Source organism: Taudactylus pleione, unplaced genomic scaffold (genome assembly GCF_031769625.1).
Source record: "Taudactylus pleione unplaced genomic scaffold, aTauple2 ptg000203l, whole genome shotgun sequence".
NCBI classification, from domain to species: Eukaryota; Metazoa; Chordata; class Amphibia; order Anura; family Myobatrachidae; genus Taudactylus; species Taudactylus pleione.
This window is the reverse complement of record NW_028284605.1, coordinates 4,360,536-4,384,783: the sequence shown is the minus strand read 5'-3', so window position 1 is coordinate 4,384,783 and position 24,248 is coordinate 4,360,536. Positions and strand designations below refer to the sequence as shown.

General features: G+C 41.0%; 1 protein-coding gene across 1 annotated transcript in view; it reads left to right on the top strand.

Moving 5' to 3' along the window:
- The window catches only part of NSRP1 (nuclear speckle splicing regulatory protein 1), an 83,732-nt gene extending 80,652 nt beyond the window's left edge, over positions 1–3,080 (top strand). The window contains exon 7 of the mRNA XM_088477799.1: positions 2,041–3,080. Coding sequence (XP_088333925.1) covers positions 2,041–2,941 — 901 coding nt within the window. The 3' untranslated portion in view covers positions 2,942–3,080. The remainder of the gene's footprint in view (positions 1–2,040) is intronic.
- Positions 3,081–24,248: the final 21,168 nt, after the last annotated feature.

Sequence of the window (24,248 nt, the reverse complement as noted above, 5' to 3'; positions counted from 1 at the left end):
TGAAGTTCTATTTTACTAGCAGTTATGTAAATATGTAGAAGATGCAACTGTAAAGTAATGGACAAAATAATGCTGGTAGAGAAACCTGACATGAGAAAATTGAAAAGATCTACGAACGATCTACAGTTGAATACAGAAAATAGTGGTGATAAAAGTGAAGAATAATATATAATCAGATTTATGTTTATAGACCTACTTTTTCCAGGGATAGGTGAGTATTTACCAGGGATACTGTTTTAGCATGTAAGAATACATGTTCAAAAAAGAGAAAAGGGAACTAAGAGATATAGATTATTATAAAACTAAACATCTTTATATTATTCACTTGGTTGAACCCTTCTGTGCATAGGGTGTTTAGGTTGAAGATCTATAACACCTCTTTACGACAAAGGGTTCTAAATCTGCCTCGTGTACAGTAGTTGCGACAACAGATTGCAACCCCACGACAGTGAAACCTTGTGGATCGCCATTGTGATGATCTGAAAAGTGTTTTGAAACACTATCATTTTATTTTTTTATGTATGATAATTCTGCGATGCTCTAGGAAGTGTTGCTTTAAACCTCTATCTCCTGATAAATTTATTTTGACAAATGTAGTGTAATAAGTACATCATGTACTTTGTATCACAATTTATAAAGCTCTCAGGGGCATATTTAATAGCGAGTGATATTCTTGTTATCACTCATTACTAATCTTAAATGGTGCTTTAACCAATCAGCTCCTGTCATGTGTTTGAAAAATGACAGGAGCTGATTGGTTGGAGCACCATTTAAGATTAGTAATGAGTGATAACAAGAATATCACCTGTTATTAAAGATGTCCCTTAATTTCTAAAGTTTTACCCTCTGTGCCATAGGAGATTTATTTTCTGTTAACTGCGTGGTTACAGGTAAAACAATTGCTAGAGTTGTAGAATTGATGTGGCTTACATAAAAGCCAATCCTTAGGGAAGCGACCCACCCATTAGAAATTCATATTGGGCTTCAGTAGGCATGGGGCCAATATGTTCTGTAAGGCAATTATTCTTTTTGTAGATAAAGGATTTTGTGGAATAAGAGTCTTTTAGAATAGGCTCTTGTTTTAATATGTTGTATTTTTTATTGATATAAAGTATTGTACTTGGAAATGAATGCTATGCATTTGTCTGATTCTATTGTTTCTTTCCCCACTTTCGTTGTTTTATACTTTATTTTATTTTTATTAATCTGAATCAGATCTTTTCTGTTTAATTTCCTAATGTCTCCATAATAGCATAATAACCTGTAATTTGAAAATCTTGTAACATTTTTATTTCTTGAATATGAAAGTGCCCAGAGTTCTACAGTTCCTCCACAGCCTCATCATTTGGTTTTTTTGGAATATTTATTTTCCATGTTAGGTATTGTGCACTACTATAGTGTACATAAGAACCACTTCCTTACAATAATTAGATGTGATAAAAGAATTACTCTTGGCTTCAAGAGTCACATCAGGAAATTAACAAGATGCCTACTGTTTTTTAGATGAAGGGAAAAATGTAAAGTGTTTAGTATTAGATAAAACAAAATGCTGTGCCGTGGAAAGATCCCCATCCTAAATAATAAACAAACCATCTATGTAACAGCCATAGAAGGCCAGAGATGTGACAAATCCGCCCTCCACATACAGCAGGACTCAAACTCCTTCATATAAGGAGTATGCATAACTCGGCACAAATCTGCTCCGCACGGCTATTCCCATCACCTGTAAGTAAAATGTGTCCGCACTGATAACCCAGTGCTGTTTATTCTTTTTCATCTATAATACTGCATAGAAGAGTACTTGGAATGAAGCAGAGTAGCTGTTTAAAATCCAATACTTATTTGCAACTTGTTGTGTTGTCAGCTGTAAATGAGCAAATTAGTAACACATTTAGTGCGGCTTGGAGTTTCTTTCTGAACACATATTATTCGGCATCTATACATTGTGTGATGTATGCATATAATTTGAAACTCAAAACTTAAGTTACTATAATTATTCATGGGTAAAATATTCCTACTTCGTCTTTCTTTCACATTTAGGGTAAAAGAAGAGAAGCCAAAAGGATATTCAGATGAGCCAAATGATGGAAATTGTGAGGATAACATTGATGCTGATAGTGATTTAGGGACAGAGTCTAGTAATGACGAAGAGGACATAACTGACCAAAAGCCACCAATCAAATTGAACCAGAGCGATAGAAAAGAAAGAAATAGTAAGACCCATGGTAGGCATCGGCATTCAAGTTCATCCAGTGAGGAGTTCGATGATCACCACAAGCAAAAGGGTAAGAGCCCAAATGAGCTAGGCCGGCCAGAGAAGGAGAAATATCGTAACCAGCGAGATCATGACAGAGATTCTAAGGGAGAGCTGGAGGAAAGACCAAGGCATTGGGAACATGACAACAAAGACTGGCACAGAAGAAGGGAAGACCAGGATTCCCAAGTGAGGATAAAAGAGAGGAGAGAACACGAGAGTGGTAGCAGAGAAGGAAGAAGAGAGAAAAGCAGTCATCGAAAAGAGGAGACTGAACGATATACTGAAAAAGACAGGGATCGAGGCAAAAAACACAAAGAAAGAATTGATGATGAAAAGAGGAGAGATGGGTCTGATAAAGAATATAGAGATAGAGATCGCGCAGATAGGCCAGATAGGGAGCGTGCAAGCAGGCCAGATAGGGAGCATGGGGAGAGGTCAGACAAAGGGAAGAAACACAGTGACCCTGAGAAAAAGAGCCCATCTCCATCAGAAACTCATTGTGAAGATCAACCTGAAAAGATGCCTGACTCCAAGCGCAAGGTGGAGGAAACCTCAAAAGTGGCTAGCAATAAATTTGCAAAGCGCAGTAATGAAGAGACTTTGGGATCGGCTAGAGATCGGTATCTCGCTAGACAAATGACTCGAGCTGGAGTCAAAGCTCATGTGGAAAAAGAAGAGGATTAGGGAAAATGTTACTTTCGATAGTTTAATCTGCTTAATAAATGACTGCAGTTAGTGTGACAAGAAGTTTTGTTATCAATTAATTTTTCTGGTCCGGAGTGCTAAAGTGTGATGTTTGTGCAGGTGATACAATACAAGGATTCAGCTAAAATGTTGTCTCATGTTGTGTATTCTTTGTTTTTGCACTCCAGATACACGGCATGCTGTAAGTAACTGTGTTTAATTGGATTTCTGTGTTTTCTATTTAAATTCAAACATACAGTATGATGGATGAGAGAACGGAAATGTGAGAACCATAGAAGGCAATATAGTATACACAAGGTTTACAATTCTCTCAAATGTACCTGTCACCAACAAACCATGAAGGCAGGAATTGTATGGCCAAACCCATATTCATGGCAACAAAAAAATATGGATTTATTTGGAAACGATGAATATGAAGCTATATCACAGGTGTCTGCTGAATTCATATTCTGCGTTGTCTTGGATATTGGTACTGGTTAAAAACAAGCTTCCTCCAGATTACATATCAGGGATGTTACAAAAATTCTTGAGGCATCTCATTGATGTAATTTCCTATACAAACTAAGTGCCGCCTCCTACATTCATTGTACAAAGCACTACTAAACAATTTAAGGCTGGGAGGCAGTGATTGGAAATAGTGCTGCCTCATACAATGAGATTCTTGAGAACCGTGTGCTGCCCACTTTGTGGTAACAGTTTGGTGAAAGCTCTTGCCTGTTTCTGCATGACAATGCCTCTGTGCTCAAGGAGGTGCATCAAAATTGGTGTGGAAAAACTTGGCTGGCCTGTACCGTGCACTGACCTTATCCCCATTGAACACCTTTGGGATGTATTGGAAGACTGGTCCTGTGCCAGGCCTTATTGCCTAGAATTAGTGCCCAACCTCATTAATGCTCTGTCGCAGAGTTGCTGCAAATACCCACATTTGTGTTCCAATATCTGGTAAGCCTTCCCATAATAGTGCAGCCTGTTATAGCAGCAATGGAGGACCAACTGCATATTAATGCACAAGGTTTTGGATTGAAATGTTCAAGGAGCACATATGGGAGTGATGTTCAGGTGTCCACATATTTTGCCTTTTGCACTTTCACATTTGTAATTGTGTTTATTTATTTTAAAGAAAGTTTTAATGGTTATGTCAAGGTACCATATATTCAGTCATCCGGTCCTCATGTAGCCATCACAAGATCTAAACTTATCATTCTAGTATGTTTCATTTTAATCATGTTTTTATGTCACCACTTTTGCATAATACAAAGGTTAAAGCTATACTCAATATAAAGGTTGAGGTACCTTATCCAAGAGTTAATTATCTTGAATTTCCCAGTCACAATTGCTCTGTTTAAGAACCATCCACTATCTGTGATGCTGGCCTGGTAATAGTTCCTCATTGTGGTTGCACTATTGTTCATTTTATTTTGCACTCCCATAGGGGCTGAGCAGTGCAGTGAATGTTGTTGCTCTCCCGTACTTATCAGTGCACATCCTACCTAGGGGTTAATTAAATTGCCCTGCAACACATATTTTTCATTTCAGATTTTTCACGTGTATTTGTCTAATGGAAATATTTACAAATTAATTTATATTAATATGCTTGTTAATAGGGCTTTAGGTATTTCATGCAACATGTATTGTGTTATAAGGGAATCATGGCTCACATTGAGCCCAATGTAAGTCTTTCGGCTGCAGAATGTTTAATTGTTCTAAATGTAAAAACTCATTGTTATGAAACATCCTGCCATCGCCCTAAGGGTAATAATACTTTTCCTTAAACCACGTTGTGTTTTAGTCCTGGTCCTAAAGGAACATTTTGGGGCTGATGCAGAGTTCATTGCCAAGTTAGGATAAAATATTCAGAAAAAAAAAAAATTGCCTGTTGCCACCCATATGCACAGCTCAAGATGCATTCCAGACCACAACTGTAGCATATGACACTTGTGCACATGCTGTATACCGTTTCCTTTGTGTGTAACAAATGCATTTGGTATTAGGAATCAATTCAACTACAATAACGTTACCTGGGTCTTTAAATGTCAAGCGATCCGATGTAAATAATCTTGTCATTTACTTTTATTTCCTGCGTACATTTAATACTAAGGGCGGTATCAAATTAGCCGAGAGAGTCCAAAAACTGGGATTTTTTGCCGATTATCCCAATATTTTGCTAATTTTTTTTCCCCCCTATTCAGTATATTTCTCCCGAAAACACATAGATCCATGGATTTATCACGGGATCCTATGTGTTTTCGCCGTTCCAGGGTCGAAAAAAACAGCACATTTCGTTGATTTTTTTTTTCTCTGGACAGATCATGTCCCGAAAAAAAAGCCCCCGATAAGTGCTGGCGTTAGACGGACTTCGGGGCTAATTGGATAGCCCCAAGAGATCCATTAGCGCCCTAAGGGTTGTGTCCAATGAGCCCCAAATATTGTTCGGGCGCTAATGGATGCCCTGGGGCTATCCAATTAGCGCCGAAGTCCCCCAGACGCCGGCACTTATTGGGGCTTTTTTTTCGGGACCTTAGGGGTCCCGAGAAGAAAATCCACGAAAGTTAAATTTTTTCGCCCCTGAAATGGCGAAAACACACAAGTCTGTGAACTTATCACGGATCCTCTGTGTTTTCAGGATAAATATCCTATTATTTTGTCCGAAATAATAGGATAGGGGGAAAAAAACATTGGCAAAAACGGGGATAATCGGCGAAAAATCCACGGTTTTCACCAATTGCATCTACTTGGATACCGCCCTAAGCAAGAGGGTGTCTCCAATATAAAAAAAATAATTTAATGCAAGAACTCTCCTGTAGTTTTTGATCTATGATTGTTTAAAAAATTTAACAATCCTCACATTTTGGCAATTGTGATCATACAAAACCTAATTTCCTCAGGCCGATTAAGAAAAAGTTAAATGTACAGAACAAATGCTTTCATTTGATATACAAAATGACTAGGTTTAATAAAGTCAACATTTCAAGATCACAGATTTGGGGTATCCAATTAGCCGTGATAACAAATTTTTCTCTGAACATGGTTATTATGCTGTCCTATTAGCTGCGGTTTTCGCATATGCAAAAACTGGTATACCTGTAGTAATTATCGCAAATTTCTTTTCACTGCCTTTGAGAGGTGATAAGTTGTGCAAAACACCTATTTTTGGCTAAAAAAGTCAGGACTTGGTGCAGAACCACTGGGACACCCTCCTTATGACTAATTAGGCAAAAATAATTTTTAATTGGCTTAACTTGGCCAATAATTACATGTTATTTTAGGGGTGAAAAAGTAAGAAGAGTTGAAATTGGGTTTAAGGTAGTGGGAATGGTATATGGGGTGCTGTATGGATGGGGCAAGTGTTTTTTAAACTATGCGGGTACAAGTGACAGGTGTATTTTTAAAAATGCATTATAATGACACAAAAATATGCTTACAGCCATTTTAATGTACTCCTAAGTTAACTAAAGCATTTATTTTGGCCAAACAAATATTGCTTTCTATCATTGTTTTCACTGAAAGACAAAAATACATATAGCAGCCATTTGGCACAATTTAATAACCCCAAGCCCTTGGATTATGGTCACTAACACACTTCTGTTCATCACCCTACCTTAATTTACCTCCTTTTGGGGTATAGGCTGATTTCCTCATTTTCACCTGTCATCCATGCAAGAATTATCGTGCAAATTAGATATCTCCAGTTTTGCAATAGGATAGCATGATAAACGGGAGCGTGCACACATGCGATAAGTGGCAAATTCTATTATACACTGAATATATATATATATATGTATAGATATATATATATATCACATGGTCACATTTGGTTACCTCAGTATCCCTGACCTCTCCCTCCATGTAACTCACCCTAAGTGTCCCTGCCCTCATGGTTAGGTCTAGAATGAGATGTTTGACAGGACCTCTGACGTCACAACCACGTGACCCGTGACCAAAGGGGGAGGGGCAAGGTTAAGAACGGGGAACCAAAAGTGTCCACTCGCCACGCTTCGGGCACGGTGCCTTGCTTCGCTCACCACAGGTTTATATTTCCCCTCTATGCCCACGTGGATGGTAACACTTGTAGCGGTTTGGCCCTGCCATAGTGGTCATGTGGTTGTGACATCAGGTCCTTTCTTCAACTTGGATCTAGCAACAACCCTGCCCTCCCTGTAATTCCCATTTTGTGTCCCTGCCCTCACCCTCGTAACTCCCCCTCAGTGTCCCTGCCCTCACCCTCCCTGTAACTCCCCCACAGTGTACCTGCCCTCACCCACCCTGTAACTCCCCCACAGTGTCCCTATCCTCACCCTCCCTGTAACTCCCCCTCAGTGTTCCTACCCTCACCCTCCCTGTAACTCCCCCCCAGTGTACCTGCCCTCACCCTCCATGTAACTTCCCATCAGTGTCCCTGCCCTCACCCTCCTTGTATCACCCCCTCAGTGTTCCTACCCTCACCCTCCCTGTAACTTCCCCTCAGTGTCCCTGCCCTCACCCTCCTTGTATCACCCCCTCAGTGTTCCTACCCTCACCCTCCCTGTAACTTCCCCTCAGTGTCCCTGCCCTCACCCTCCTTGTATCACCCCCCTCAGTGTTCCTACCCTCACCCTCCCTGTAACTTCCCCTCAGTGTCCCTGCCCTCACCCTCCCTGTAACTTCCCCTCAGTGTCCCTGCCCTCACCCTCCCTGTAACTCCCCCACAGTGTCCCTGCCCTCACCCTCCCTGTAACTCCCCCACAGTGTACCTGCCCTCACCCTCCCTGTAACTTCCCCTCAGTGTCCCTGCCCTCACCCTCCCTGTAACTCCCCCACAGTGTCCCTGCCCTCACCCTCCCTGTAACTTCCCCTCAGTGTCCCCCGCCCTCACCCTCCCTGTAACTCCCCCACAGTGTACCTGCCCTCACCCTCCCTGTAACTTGTAACTCCCCCTCAGTGTCCCTGCCCTCATTTTCCCTGTAACTTCACTTCAGTGTCTCTGCCTTCACCCTCCTTGTAACTCCCCCTCAGTGTATCTGCACTCACCCTCCTTGTAACTCCCCTTCAGTGTTTCTGCCCTCACCCTCCTTGTAACTCCACCTCAGTTTCTCTGCCCTCAAGAGTGACGAATTGGGGAGGTGACATGACACGCCCCCTCCTGGTCGGCTACGCCCCATTTCCGGGAGCGCTCGCATATTAACTCTGTCGCACTTTAGCACCCTCATTCTGTCATGAACACTAATAGGAATAACATTACATATCTTTGCTGCCTAAATAATGATCACAAAATACATTGCCAAACTTCGTAACATAAGTTCTGGTAATGGGTTGGAACTGGGACCACCCATTACCAAATGTCTAGTTTCGCATAAGGTTTTGCCTCGTTTTCAGATCCGAACAAACAGTCGACTCCGAACCGCTCATCTCTGATATGAATAAGAAATACTATAAAAATATAAGATTCTAATTAGATCCCAACTTGAAATTTGGTATAAACAATCTTAAAACTTCAAGCAATAAATACTAAGGGGTCAATTCAGTTAAGAGCAAGGGGGCAGCTGCCGTTGCAGTGGTGTGGAAATGCTGGCAACGTCCCCTAATTTGACTTGCGTCACAGTCTGATCTCTATGGGACTGCAAATAAAAGTTCTAGAGCTACCATAAATACAGCATATACTCGCAGTGACTCGTGGGGCAAGTCTAATTGAGTCGACTCCAAAGTTTTAAATGTTAAACTTTTCTTTTTTTTCGAAAATCTGGTTTTAAATGTTTTGGTTTAAGGAATTCAACACTGACTCAGTCATGTTGTATATCAAATGGAAGCCTCTTCTGTTTTGAACATTTTTTTTTTCTTTAAATATCTTATTGCTTTCCTGAAAAAAAAAAAAGTTTTAATATGCTTACAGGTGCCAACATTTGTGGATTTCTTCTTCAGGGTCCATAGAGATCTACAGGGATACCATGGGGATATTATGGTTGGAAGACCAGGCACCAAACAGCTAAAACTTTGGCTCCAAGAATCCCCTGGGTCCTCCTCCATATATACCCCATCCCTAGCCATAGGACTTCAGTTGTTCGTTTGGTGCGGCAGGATCAAGACACACCTTTGTAATGGGACTGCTCAGGCAGTCCTAAGCTTTTTATTTTATGATTTATTTTAAGTTTTTTTTAAGTTGGCAGTACTAAGCGTCTGTGTCAAGACGCACATACTGCGACTCCACCTACCTCCGCCAGGCTGCAAAATCAGTAATTGTGCTGGTGATTTCAGCGGGTCGCGACGGAGCTTAGCTCGCAGCAATGCTGCGACCCGGACTGCACTGTATGCTCGGAGATGTCTGGTAAGGCGATTCCTCCACTACACCAGCCGGGGCTCTATTGTCTGACGCCGGGGATCGGCAGCAGACGTAATCTGCTGCCACGAGGCCAGCGTACTTGGCTGGTTAATGCAGCTTATAACTCAAAAACTATAAGTGCTAAAAATACAAGATTTGTAGTTTGCTTTAATCTCCAATTTAGTATACCGAGTGCAATAAAAATTGGGAAGCCTAAGGTTAAAAAAAAAGTAATTTAAAATTGGATCAGTTTTGTGGAAGTAGCCAACTAAAGCTGGGCTTCCACTATACAATTTTCTGTCAGATATCTGTCCAATCTGGCTGGTTGGAATGACAATCGATCATATGGTTTTAAACACTGAAAAAAGGACAAAAAAAATTGTTCAAATTGGTTACATTTGTGTGTTTTAACCAATTTGTCAGAACAACCATTTTTGGCTATTTTCCAGTGTTTATGAGCAAATGGACGATTGTCATTTGCTCCCATACATTACCAGGTTTTCATTCCAACCAGACAGATACCTGACAGAATATTGTATAGTGGATGGCCAGATTAGCACACCGGGAGCTACTCCATGTCTTGCGTAAACAGAACAAATCCAAAGTTTAATTAAATATGCATAAAAGAGAAAAATCTGTGCCTGAGCAAGGAAAAAAACATCTGCAACTATATTTTCACATGCCAAGGGCCATCAGCAAAGAATACGCTTTGTCAGGCATAGATGTGTCTTTCCATGGTCAGAAATGTATTTGCAATAGCTGTACTTGGCCTATGATCGAATGCCACCATCCTGTCCTGTTCCACCCATGCAGATGTAGGCAGTTATAAGTAGCAGAATCATGCAAATTTACATGAGCGCGTATAAGTGTGCACTAGTCTGGCTATACATAGCGTGAAATCATGCTAAATATTCCAGGCCAATTGGCATAGTAATTACCCTTTATATTTACAGAAAGCATTCATAAGATTCATATAGACTGTAAGCTCCACTGGGGCAGGGACTGAATGTGAATGAATAAATGTTCTCTGTAAAGCGCTGCGGAATAAGTGTGCGCTAAATAAATAACTGGTAATAAATAAATAATAAGGCCCATCAGCACTAATGTACTAGGAGCTTAACGCTTACATGGTCTGCTTGTGTGCTGCCAAAAACAAGCATCAGGTTCCATGAGGTTAAAATTTGCAAGCACTCCATGCCACATGTGCCACCTACCCAAGTCTGCTTATAAAGCGTTTTTCAATATTGTCGTAGATGAGATCCAGTAGTGTCCGCTATGAGCTGCCGTGCCGCCATCACTTCTGCATTGTTCAAGGAATTCCGTGATCCTCTACTGGTCGGTGTGAAATGTTAAACAAATGCCGTTGGCTGACAGCGGGGGTCACAGGATCGCTAAAGCCAGTTTAAGATCAGTGCAGCTGACGGTTTTGTATTTTAACCAAAACAGATGGGTAGGTTGTGGCTAGGCTGCAGCCTTTTACTTTTATTTGTTTCTGGAACTCATCTGTGAAATCTAATATCTTTATCATTTACAGTTGGGGACATATATTAACATATATGCAATACATAAGGCAGTTAGGAACATCATACAAATCTGATATAGCTCATAACCTGCATTGCAGGACAGCCTTCGCTTTCCACCCTATTAGGCATGAATAAACAATAATTTTAACATACCATCTTTAAAAATGTACTATTTAATATGCAAATTGATGCATTAATCTGTTACAGGAACGCATACCAAACAACAAAGTATGTAGACATATTTATTATGGTATTAAATTTCTTACAGAAACAGCTACAATACAAGGCACATACTGATGATTTACAATCCGTCTTGGAACATTCATGTGAAATGACTGCATAAGTTAATACGATACATAATAATATACAGGTGAATGGATGTAATATATAGATATGTACAAATATAACTCCAGTTACATGCTATACTAAATCCTTAACTATACCTGATTGACACAAACATATATATATGTTTATGTGTGTGTATACACACACACACACACTGATAGTTGGCATCTCTGTGTGGCAGCACAGGATGGCTTTGGACGCACGATTTTGCACAAAGGGCCTGCTCAGTATATGGCAGTATGCTAACACCTGTTGTCACACACTTCCATTGTGCTATTTAGAAGAATCAGTGATCTGATTGCACGCTTAATAACAGTCTTCAGAAAGATATGTCTACTGTAATGGATATCAGCGGCTGTTTTCTTATGGATGGAAGTAGAATTTGCTGTTGTACACAAATAATTATTTGACACGTCATAGTATACAAGCTAATACTTATAAAGGAGCCATTCTCTTTTAGCTTTTTAATTATTTTGGTAATATGTGTTGTAAAGTTAGATAAATCACTACTGTGCAAGAGGATCGGTTTCCTTCTAGGCATGTCGTCTTTATATATAGCATTACATGCTGGCCAGAGATTGCTATCTGCACTGCAATGCCCTAATAAAGGTAATATAGTACATCTGTGGTTATGTTTCGGCATTAATGTGCCGCTAAAAGCAACTATGTAAAGCATAGGCTGAAAGGACTGATATGTAAAAAGCATTGTGTAGAAATGTATAAGAGGGGGTGTCTTATTTGCATATTGCACCTGGGGCCGTGGTCCCCAACATTTTGGTTAAAATTTACTCCTTTCCATGCTATTATTATAACACGCCAATGTCAGTTTATTACACAGAATAAAAATTAAATAATAAAAATAATGACATGTAAAAATAAATGCCAGTCATATTCAATACTTTTCACTTTCAATTAAAATCGTGTTTGCATATCATTCACATTGTAACATTTATATTTCTTTTAAGACCCTTTTCTTTGTGACATTGGGGCACAAGGATGTATCTGATTAGGTGTCTCCAGCAGGCAGTGACTTCCAAAGTTCTGCCTAACTAGAGTTGTATCAATGAGGCGGCTGAACATTTAGCCAGAACCTGCCGACAGCTCTGTGCAGCTGAAGCGCCTCCGTCTTCTATGTTTGAGTATATGTCTCACCAATGTGGAATATTTAATTCGTAGATTAAATAGGACTTTGCTGCCTAATTGACATTTGCATTAATTAGAGCATACTTGAGGATAGCTTTTGTTGGACACAATTACATGAATACTATGTAAAAGTTGCATACACATGTAACGATTTGTAACCAACGGTTATCTGTCAGATTTTCCCTTGAAAAGTGAACGATTTTTTGAAGTGTAATGAACGATTTTTACAACGATGAACAAAAAATGTTCCTTACCTTAATGAAAATCGTTATGTTGGTCAGTCTGAAATGAACTACAAACGGGAGCGCGCTTGAACGATTTTCGTTCATTGTTATAACTCAGGAACTGAACGATTTTTTGAATAATAACGACGTCGTTATAGTTAAATAGTTAAAAAAATTGTTACGTGTGTACGCACCTTGAGACTTTACTTATCTACATGCCAGGCGTAAATAATGGTGGCATTTTAGTACAACAAAGACCACCAAGTGCACATTGTAAAAAGTTGTAAATTCAGTAAAGAGGTGTCAGAAACTTTAATATAAGCAATAAGGGCCAAACATATCTAGGAGTCACATTAGTGGGACGCGTTTCCGTCCTGTGTCGGCACTGTCCCCGAACTTGTGATGTCAGGATGATGAGGTGGAGGAAGGAGCAGAGTGCCCAGAACATCATAAGGGCACAAAGGGCAGCTCGTTAGGCTACATGGTGCCATTCCAGGTACCCTGCAAGCCAAATGCTGGTGCTACATGGGAGCGACAGTGCTAGCCATTAGGCCCTTTACACTGTGTGGTGGGACGGCTCCCCTGCCCTCTGTTCTGGCCCTGCACATTACTGTTATGTGTTATTAGGGCCCTGCCCATTCTAACAGTAAGTCTGTGACTTCCAACTTGCCTCCATTGGCATCCTCTTATCTGACATTGTCCCTGTAACCTGCTGCCCTGTCCTCGCACACAGAGGGACAGGTTACTGCTACCCACAGTATCACATGTCCTGAAATGCTGCCATGAACAATCTGATTGGCTAGTGGTTGTCATAACCCCATCTACTCATTCTAGTTCTACACAAAAATAAATAACGATACAAGACATACTCTGTCATTGGTCAATCACACTTAAGATGCTAAGAGTTCATCACAACTTAGGGCATTTTTATTGTTTTAAACTCAGCACTGAACATATGTTTTAGCAACAGTGTAAGTATGTGTATTCTGTATAATGTGTAGGAAGTTCATGGGATAAATTATATAATTTGTCAGCATAGCACTAGATTGTGTTACCAAGTATTGGTGCAATGAAGCTCAATTCTGTAAAATAATAAAACTGTTTGGCTGCGTATTGTACATTTAAAATGTCAACACAAACTGGCAGATATTTAGCAGATGGCCCCACACATTGTGCCACATTTCTAGGAGGCTCATTGATCCGGCCACAGGCTCAGATCTTTCCTCCCTGCAAAGTAGCTCACCTGTTCGGTTGCAATTAAGTGAAATGTAAAATTGCCCAAACTATTCACTCCTTGTATAGTCAGCACATTGATCCTACAGTTCATAAAATGTGGCACAGTAGCTTCTAATTACGCATAAAACCTGATGCAATGGTCACATTTCCTATAAACTGGAGAATTTCCAGGCCTATATTGCTGTATTTTAAAGCAGTACCCACTTGGTTTCAGTCTATTAAACGTGATTTAATGATATAGTTCTATGGACAAACATGGTTATCTGAACTTTTCCACTTAGTAAGACAATTTATGTTCCTTTTCTGCACATTTCACTCTTCTGTCAACTACGTAGTACTGTAGCTCATGAAAGATCTAAATGAGCAGGTGTTTATATATAAACACATTCCACTATAGAAGTATAACCTGGGGAAATTCAAGGCTGCATTAACTGAGATAACAATTGAGGCCTGTCCTGACATGTACTAATTGACCTGCAGTATAAACAAAGATGTTAGTTCAGATTAAGAAGCCTATTTATTTTATTTATCTTTTGAATATATTATCTTTATAATTTTGCGGTCGATCTTCTGCAATATATGTGAGGGCTATTTAACAAGGTGTTTCCGATTGCAGTAGCTTTCTATGGGCACTGCAAAAAATATCCTATTTACAAAGTTCCTAAAAGTTTAGCTTTTTGGCACTTTGCCCCAAAGTAATCTTTAGATAGCATTAGCCATTGTGTAGTCCAGGGGTATCCAACCCTGGTCCTCGAGAGCTACCAACAGTGCATATTTTCCAGGTCTCCTCACTGAATTACAAGTGAAATAATTAGCACCAGCTGTGGATCTTTTAAAATGTGTGAGTAATGACTACACCTGTGCACCAGCTAGGTGATCTGGAAAACGGAACCTGTTGGTAGCTCTCGAGGACCAGGGTTGGCTACCCCTGGTGCAGCCTATAGACAACATTTTTGCTTATTTTTCACACTACTCTTTACTCTGTTCCAGGACACTGTCCAGCAAGAGACTTTTCATAAATTGCGCCCCCCCCCCCCCCCAAAAAAAAAAATAATTCTTTATCAAAAATTGGCCCCTAATGGTGATGCATGAATCCACACACATGTGTGGGAGTTAGGATATAGTTTCCAGCATTTTAAAATGATTTACAAGATCACTGACATTGAGCAGGTGTATCTATGCATGCCACGAACTACTGAACTACATGGTTAATAATTGTCTGTATTGTAGTTTTTGCATTTTAAATGTTTAGCCTTTATAATAACTATCATAATAATATGGGCATATAGTGAGATTTGCATTAAAAATACAGTTTGTGGAATCACATTGGCTAGTTTGTCCCAATTAAAAAATAAGGACAAGTCTTAAAAATCTGGGACTGTCTGGTAATTGGGGGTAGTTGACATCTATACTAGGAGCAGAGAATGGCTGGCTGAGCACTGTAGGTTTTGTAGATCAATCACAGTTGAATCTCCAATGGTTTCTTACCCGTGGCCTAGATTGATCACATTTATAATTGATTTCTGTGACCTCAGAACTGCTTTGTTGAGGTACAGGCAAAAATGTACAAAGCAGACACTAGAGACAATGTTAGATGATTAGCTCCTATCTGAAACAGAGATTGTTTTGGTATCACCTGGCAACAAGTGGAATACAAACCATGCAACAGTAATATAGTGTACAGCTATTTATGGTGGATTACTGCTATTCACCAGCTGTCTTCCTTCATATTAGAGTCTGTTAGGTTATTAGGAAAGGTGAATTGTGTAAATGGATCTTAAATTCTCCATCTGCCAAAAAAAAGAATACACAAAGCGCCACAGTACATTACATAGCTCTGCAAATCTAATGTTTGCTATAAGCATATTTGAAACATCCATTTATTTAATCTACATTTTTCAGTAATTAAACTACTTCCCCCTGTAGTGTGGTGCAGAGGGAGACATACAGTACAGAGTGGATGATGTAATTAACAATTTTTTCAAGATAGGCTACTAATTACAAATTTAAACCCAGCTGATGGGTTGGAGCCACTATAAGTAGTAGTTTAACTTCTGAGTACCGACACTCAGTAGCGTAACTTCAGATGGTCTCCATGGAGGGTATATGTTGCCCCTCTCGCCTCTTTGTCCCAAAGCAGCTGCAACACCAGGGCATGGATTATAGGCAGATGGAGAGAGGCAGGGCCCTGACACACTGTCCCCGACTCCCGGCCACATCCTCCAGATCAGGACCGGCCAAAAGGTTGATCATGATGTACTGGAAGCTTGCAGAGCTCCCACCGGTAGATTGCAACCTACTTACTTAAATCAGCTGTGAACGCTGCCCTCTGATCGCTTCAGAGGCCAGCATTCCCAGCTCCCAGTCATGATGTCACCCGCGATGTGAGGAGCCTGCGTGCCTGCTGGATCCAGTTAGATCCAGCAGGCAGTGGAAGCAGCAGCAGCATCGACGGCGGGACTCAGGAGCCCTGACGGAGTGGAGCAAACGCAGGTAAGTTTCTTCACGGGTGTGGGCGGTGAGGGGGAACTAGTATGGGGGCAATACTTTAGGGGGCACAACTACAGGGGGAATTGGAGAAGAGGCACAACTGCTCGGGGCATTGCAGAAGGGGCACAACTACAGGGGGCATTGCATAAGGGGTATGTTAAAATATATATACATAGTGTACATATACACATATATATGTGTATATATATATATATATGTATATACATACAACTTTTATTGATAGGGGCCCTCACACATTTGTTGCCCAGGGGCCCCCACAGACCTTAATCTGGCCCTGTGCACCCCACTGTAGTTCCAGCACTGGTAGTAGGTCAAACATAGGCCACCACACTCGATAGCCTTTAAGGTTGTACATAAAATATATTTAACAGCACAGCAGTAAAAAGCCAGTGCTTGTTTGATAATCTCTCTCTATGGCTTAGTACATAGGGCTTGATTCAGAGCCAGACGGTATTTGCGCTCGCTCGTTCTGAAAAAAGGGGTGGCTATTCAAATGAACCGTTCGCTCTTTGCGGTCTGTTCACGCCTCCAGGTCTGAACGAGCGAACAAAACTTGCGGTAGTTTTTTGGAAAACTACGCCCCCTGGCCCGCTCGCATCCTACGTCATGTCCGCTATTTATTAGATTAATCGAGTACATCGACCAGCGTATGAACTACTCGCTATTCTTGTGGTTGGTTTTTCCTACCACAATCTTGCGAGCAGTTCTGACTATAAAATAACCCAGTGACGTGGTCAATGACACTGCTGTATTAATTATGCACACCCATAAAACTCCCGTTTTGACCGTTTGGCACGCCTGCGTTCTGATCTCCACTCCCCGTTTTCAAGCACCTTCCCGTTACCACCCACATACGCCTCCTCCTGTCACTCAAAATAGCAGGCATTCGCTATTTAGCGAACAAACGATTTTCGGCCGCACTGACTGGTTCGTGCATGCTTATTGTGATCCGTACGCATGCCCAGTTGTGCAAACCGCTCGGAACGAACGTGCGGCCGCTTACGAGCGGCTCTGAATCAGGCCCATAGACTCCCGAGAATCACAGTCGATGGAGATAAAGTACCAAATAATCAGCTCCTGTCATTTTTCAAACACAGCCTGCACAGTGACAGTTGGGAGCTGATTGGTTGGTACTTTATCCCTACCAAAGGCTTGGTACGTAGACACCCCATTCTCCTAGCTAACAAACCTTCTGTAAAGATTGGCATATACATAAACATGGTAAGTAACCCTAACACATACTTGCCTACCCTCCCTTCCCGAAAATCGGGTGCTGCTCCCGACCTCCCGGGAAGGTAGGCAATCCTCCCGGCTGCCGCCCACCCCTCCTATCCCCCCGCTTACCTTAGAAACTCCCGCAGCGGGGGGCCGGTGACGTGATTCACTCTTAATTGCGTCATTTTGGCTCCGCCCCCTGCCTCACAATGCCTGCAATATCGGCATTGTGTAGTGGGGGTGGGGCCAAAATGATGCGATCGCGTGGCTCTGCCCCACTCCGCCCACAAATTCATGTTGTCTGCCCGGCCCCGCCTCCTCATGATGGCCACGCCCCCTGTCATGCCGTTCTGGCTGCTCCCTCCCGGAAGGGGCAGCCAGAAAGTTGGCAAGTCTGCCCTAAGCAGTGCTTATACATATGGTATTCTGCCCTATATCATACTGTGGGATTTAATTATAAAGTGCAATGCACAATAAAATATAGCAACCAAGCAAAAAAAAAAAACAATTAACTTTGTATGTAGAACGAACCATGCTGCAATGCAAGGGCTGCAAATACATTTATTGTTTTTGCATGCAGGGCAAATACTGGCTACTGTTGCATGAAGCTCACAAATACTGAGCAACTTTATTGATACACTGCAATTTACATTTCAGTTTGGACACACCCCTCCAAATCTATATCTGCCCCACCTGCAGTGCAACATGGTTTTACCAATGTACAAATTTACTTGCTCTTTTTTGCTTAGATCCCAACTTCAACCCCATATAACAATTTTCAATCAAGCTGACAGGGGCCCCATTTAGTGCAGTAGTGATCCAGCTGCTTATTCTCAGTGCAGAATGACCAGAACTCTTCTACTTGCAATCCTGTCGGTGTGGACGAATGTGATAGCAATCTTAATTCTTGGCCCTCTGGATGAGTGGCAGAATTGGCCTGTGTGGGGTGAGCTACTGTATATCTATATACAAGTAAACAATAGGCTGAATGATAAATAGAGGCAGATGTACTAAGCTCTGGAAAGTGATAAACTACCAACCAACCAGCTCCTAACTGTCAAGTGTTAAATTGGTAGTTTATCACTTTTCAATTTAACACTTTCCGGAGCTTAGTATACCTCTCCTTATAGTCATTTGTAGTAAAATACTACTAAACAGTAGGGGCCTCATTCGGAGCTGCACACAAGTTGGAGAAGGATTCAGATGTATTTCCCAGCACACAACACTACTATGTTCACAAATGACCATATCTATGCGGCCGCACCTTCTCTCTCCACCCACTTGTGTAAATAGCCTTCATCACTATCGGCGCACATTTGCACCAGCCCTATACCCATCGTATGGTACTCTGCAATACTGCCTACTCGCTCTGCGAAGCCTACATGCCAATGCCCAGTTACGCACATTCAGCCGCCAGTGGGGATGTGGCTGAGATGCGTCCGACTCTGAATCACCCATAGTTACTGAAAGTTGTTTATGCTCGGCGGACACATACTGTACAACCACAAAGTGGACGTACCTGCAACTCTGGACCAGGCCCTACGCAGATGCATGTAAACCTAATGGTGATGCTGATGAACTGAGCTGCCATTGGTGGCATTAAGGTTTTCTTTGGAAGTCATGTATACAGGGCTTTCTCTATTATCATAGTTATACATTTCCTAACATTACAAATACAATAAGTCTTGTTTTTACAATTTTTTGGACTTTATTGTTCAGCTGTTGAAGGAGACATTTTAGTCACTGACTAAACCTATTTATTAAACACATAGGAACCATGGCACCAGCAGAATAATATTACAACCCCGAGTGTGTGTGTGGGCGGGTGGGGAAGCGATGCTGGCAATAGGGCTGTCAAGGCATAACAGTACTGTCCTAACAGTGCTGGAGGGAGAAGACAGAAGTGGGACTAGTGTCTAGAAGTCAGCCAGCCAGTGAGAGCTGTGAGGGTAGGGAGGGGGAGGGCCCTCCAAGAAGGTAAACACACATTGTAGGAGATATATAATAGACTAGTAAGGGCACCCGGCATATGCTGGGTCACCTCAGTCTGCCTGCTGCTCTACACCGTCCTGCCTCCTGCTCTGTCCCACAGCTGCATACTTACCAGTTCCCTGTGGGTCCTCCTCTTCTCCAGCTAGGCTAAGGTCTGTCCCATAGCTCGCTGCAGTGGAAGCCATTGGAGGGGCAGCAGAGGCTTGTAACACTGTGCATGCATGTAGGAGACAAGTCAGATATTACAGGATTATTATATAGATAATAGATTATACCTAAATTGCCAGCCATATTCTAAGCCTGTAGGGCCACCTTTACCATGAGCACTAAGGTACGTGCTGTGTAGTAGAGAATGTTTCTGTTCTATTATTGCACATTCATGCAGAAGAGTAACCCACACTAGTCCCATCACACACATACTGTACCTCGCTCTAAGCAGTTATGCTCATTTTTCAGGTCGGTGCAAAGTATAGGAAAGAAACAGAACTCCAGAGCTTAGAAATGCCGTTTACTAAACTGACTTAAAAAACCTTACTAAAACAATTGTAACTCACTGCACCCATTAATAATACTGTGTCAGACTGCATACATCTATATTTACCACATAGAAGCTTGTCATATTACTAAGATTTAATTTAGGCAAAGGTGGCAGATAGTTAAAGCCCTGTTTATCTGCACAGTATATGCATAATAGTAGATGAATTGTATCCCTTGCATTTAGAATATAGCTTTGATTTTCTTCTATGCAAGGTATCACTAAAATAATTATAATCTTTTCTAAGAGCATGTTAAGGTGCGTACACATGGTACGATTACACTGGACAATATGAACGATAACGATATCAATCATATAGTTATCGTTCATATTGTGCATTTTTCGGTGCCCAACAACCTGCGATGCACGGGCACATATGGACGATATCGATATTGTCCATCGCCCGTGCATGCAGGCCAACCTGGTCGATATAGACCAGGTTACTATAGGGACCCACGATCGTTGATCACGGATCGCTATAGTCGTTGGTGAGTTTGTGGTGTGCTGGATGATCGATTTCGACCATCCAGCACATCCGGGAGATCGTAGAACGATATCGTTGTCGATCGTCCCGTGTGTATGCACAATTAGACCTATCCAACATTTACGAGCAATTTCATACATTAATAAGTGCATTAAGGGCATAATAAACTAGGACAAATAAGAATCAATGGTGTCGTTTCCACTGCTGCAATATAAATGTTAATGTTGCTTTTAAAATACAGCACATATAATATATAACGCATTAATGTGCACCAACAAATCACTAGATTGCATTGTGGAAAGCACATGGGTAATACAATAACTCATCATCACTAAAATGTGCGTTAGTTTTCATCATTTCCCAGCAGGTGTGAACAAGTAATAAATGTAACAGACAGTCGACAGTGGAATAAATAGAATAATTCATGTGTATAATTATTTTTACTATCTAAATCTATCATATGTATTATATTGGTAACATAATATGCACAATTTGCTAACTGCACCTTTGACTCCTAGAGAAGCCAATGGAGTTTTTTACTACTGTAAACTATTCCATACAAGATTTTACAATGTAACAAAAACATTAGGAGCATTTAAAACACCTGATTTAGTGCAGATAACTCAGTAAGGGGGAAAAAAAAGATTGTGTAATATTTGTATATTTAACAAAGTGTGTACTATAAATAAATCCATAGAATTATCTTTAGGAGTAGATAAATGCCTGTAAATTCAGTAGTCCCTAATAAAAAAAAATCTGTGACATGTTAATGGACTGCAGATCTTGTACTATGCGGTAATTTGCAGTAGGAGTCTAATAACAAAAATGAAGCTTATTTTACACTATAATGCCAACTGTGTCCTATTTGTCGTACACTGTATACGTTATTTGATGTGGCAGGCTTTTCAGGTTATAAAGAATAGGGCACTAACTCTGCTTGTTATTTATTGCACCTAAAACTTTTTCCCTATTTTAAAAATTATTAGAAGACTTTCCCACATAATTATCTGAAAATAAGGCTTTGGGGTTTGTTTACTAAATGGTGATTTTGAGCGAGATTTAAAGCTGGAACATGCCATATATCGCCTTTAAATAATCTGCTTCATTAAATCTGAGAAACAATGTAGTTTAGTAATTAAGCCCCTTTTTGCCTTACTCAGTGGTGCAAGGTCAATGTATATGGAAAAAAAGTGAAAAACAGCAGAAAATGGTCATAAAAAGGGACTAGTACAACAAAAACGAGTACATTTAAAAAAATACACGGACAAAAATATTAATTAAAAATCCTAAAAAGAGAAATGAATGAAAATTACTATTGACAGTTTAGCCCCCTTTTACATAATTGACAATTTATTCCCTACTGACTTCAATGACAGTAATTTCTTAATACTATGTGATATGATTTATTATAGTACTTTCCCCACTGAAACTGCTGTCTCCATTTACTTCAATGATAGGACAGATGCAGCCTTTTCTTTTCATGGGGAAAGTACTAAGTGGGCATAATTTTTCCAGGAAAACAGTGAGCGAAAATGTGTTATTAATATCACATCACTAACAACACACAGATGTTTCTTCTCTAATAAGATCAAAATGGTTAAAGTATATTGGAAGGATTGACTTTGATGTGGTTTTTGGGGTGGTGCATGTTAGCAATACACCTAATGCATTTTCAAATACATGCAAATAAATGTGACACGTTTCATAGCGGTGGGTATGCTAAAGTGCCAGTTCAATCCTATTTCAATAGGTCTCTAAAATGTGGCCTAAAGCCTCTTGGTGCATTGATTACAGCCTATTATGAATTATACACACGGGACGATATATTTAAACAATATTAATGATATCGTTCAACGATATATCGTTTATATTGTTCCGTGTGTATGCAATGTACGACCAATGATGCGTGCTCCCGCTGGACAATAACATGAAGGCCAACCTGGACGTTATCGTCATGAATTGCCTGCTCAGAGATGTGGCAGGATGACTTCACTGAAAGATATCTCTCAGTGTGTACAGCCAATATCATTTGTCCTGCACTACAGAAAGTTCAAGGGAAATCTTTCACCAATATCGTTCATACAGCACATTGGGCCTGATTCAGACCCGCTCGCAAGCGCTTGAGCGCTCGCGAGCGGGTCGATGGTGTGCTCTACGCACGCGCAGCGGCCGCACTGCACGTGCGCAAGCTCCGGAGCAAGAGAGAAATTCTCTCGCTCCGTGGCTCACTACAAAAGGGGCGGCTGTCGATGTTGATCGACAGCTGGCCCCGTTTTGTAGGCGTGGCGGGGGTGGGTTCACAAATGGAGGCGTTCCCAAACGAACGCCTGCTGTTTGTGGGCGGCCCCACTGACATCACCAGTGGGGCCGCCCACTGGTGAGCCAGACACTCTATGGGGCTTGCGGCCACGAGACCCTACCACAAGGGTCTCATCACAAGCCCCGATGGTCACAATGGTCTTGACCATCGCGATCATCATCCTGGCCGCTCGCAAAAAAAACTGCCCTGATTCAGAGCAAGCGCTCTTTCAGAGTGTCCGTCTATGAATCAGGCCCATTGTCCCGTGTGTATGCACCCCCAGTGTATTGATTCCCGCTTGCTTCTATTCTTCTGCACAACTCTCCAGATCTTATTGTCTCACTGACAATCCTATGAAAACCCAAACATAACTTTGTCCGATTGTAACTGTTTACCCTGTGCCAGTATAATTTTGGTCTTGTGTCTACACTCCCACACATTTAAGTAAAGTAATACATTTGTGAAGGCAGTGAGTAATTACAGTAGAAGTCACATTATCTGTACCAGTTGAGAGCGAAGACGATTCTGATAATTAGTTTGTTCGAATAATTGTACATGTAGTAAACTATGTATGTTGGGGATTTTTTTTGTTATTTTGTTTTTATTGGATAATAAACCAAGAAATATTATTTTTGTTCCTATATATCAGGCCTGGCCAACATGTGGCTCACCAGTTGTTATGAAACTACAAGTACCAGCATGCCCTGCCACACTTTTAGCATTCCTTCAAAGCAAAACTTGCAGGGTATGCTGGAACTTGTAGTTTCACAACAGCTGGAGAGCCACAGGTTGGCCAGGCCTGTTGTAGATCGTGTTTGATTAAATAAATGTTCAGATAAGAGTTCTACTGTACATGGTAATGCCAAGGGATGTCATCACACCAAGGACAAGGCTGTTTATGTGAGATCAATACCTAAAACTATGTAAGTATAATAAAAAATAAAAGGTCCAAAATACAGCAATTAGGGACAGTTTACACTTAGTCAGCAGAGTCCTGCAGTGTGTACCAACTGCAAAGCTAAAACAGTCACAGAGAGTTGGCTCTATGAGAGCTGCCCCACCTGAGCTTCCTGGAAAGCACTACTTACTCCAAGGAAATATTTTACAGTTGTTCTTTTGACCATGAAGCCTACATTTAGCAAAAGCCAGTGCTGCAGCTAGGATAGAACTGGTCCATACAAATCGGATCTAAGTACAAATTGGGAACGTGCAGATTCCACCAGTTCTGTTAAACTGTGTTTCTGACAGACAGTTTCCCTCAGCATGAAGTGGATAGACTAAATGATTATCATGTGAAAAATAGGGAGCGTATTTAATTAATATCATTCTCTATTTGATAACCTGGATCTAAGCAGATTTTGTTTAGTGATAATTAATCCAGGGAAAATTTGTATATTTTTTCCATCATTATAATAGCTGACTATATTCTATTGCCCTAATAGTAGCTGAAAGTGAATACAGAGGTACTTCTGCAGTGTTGTTGGCAA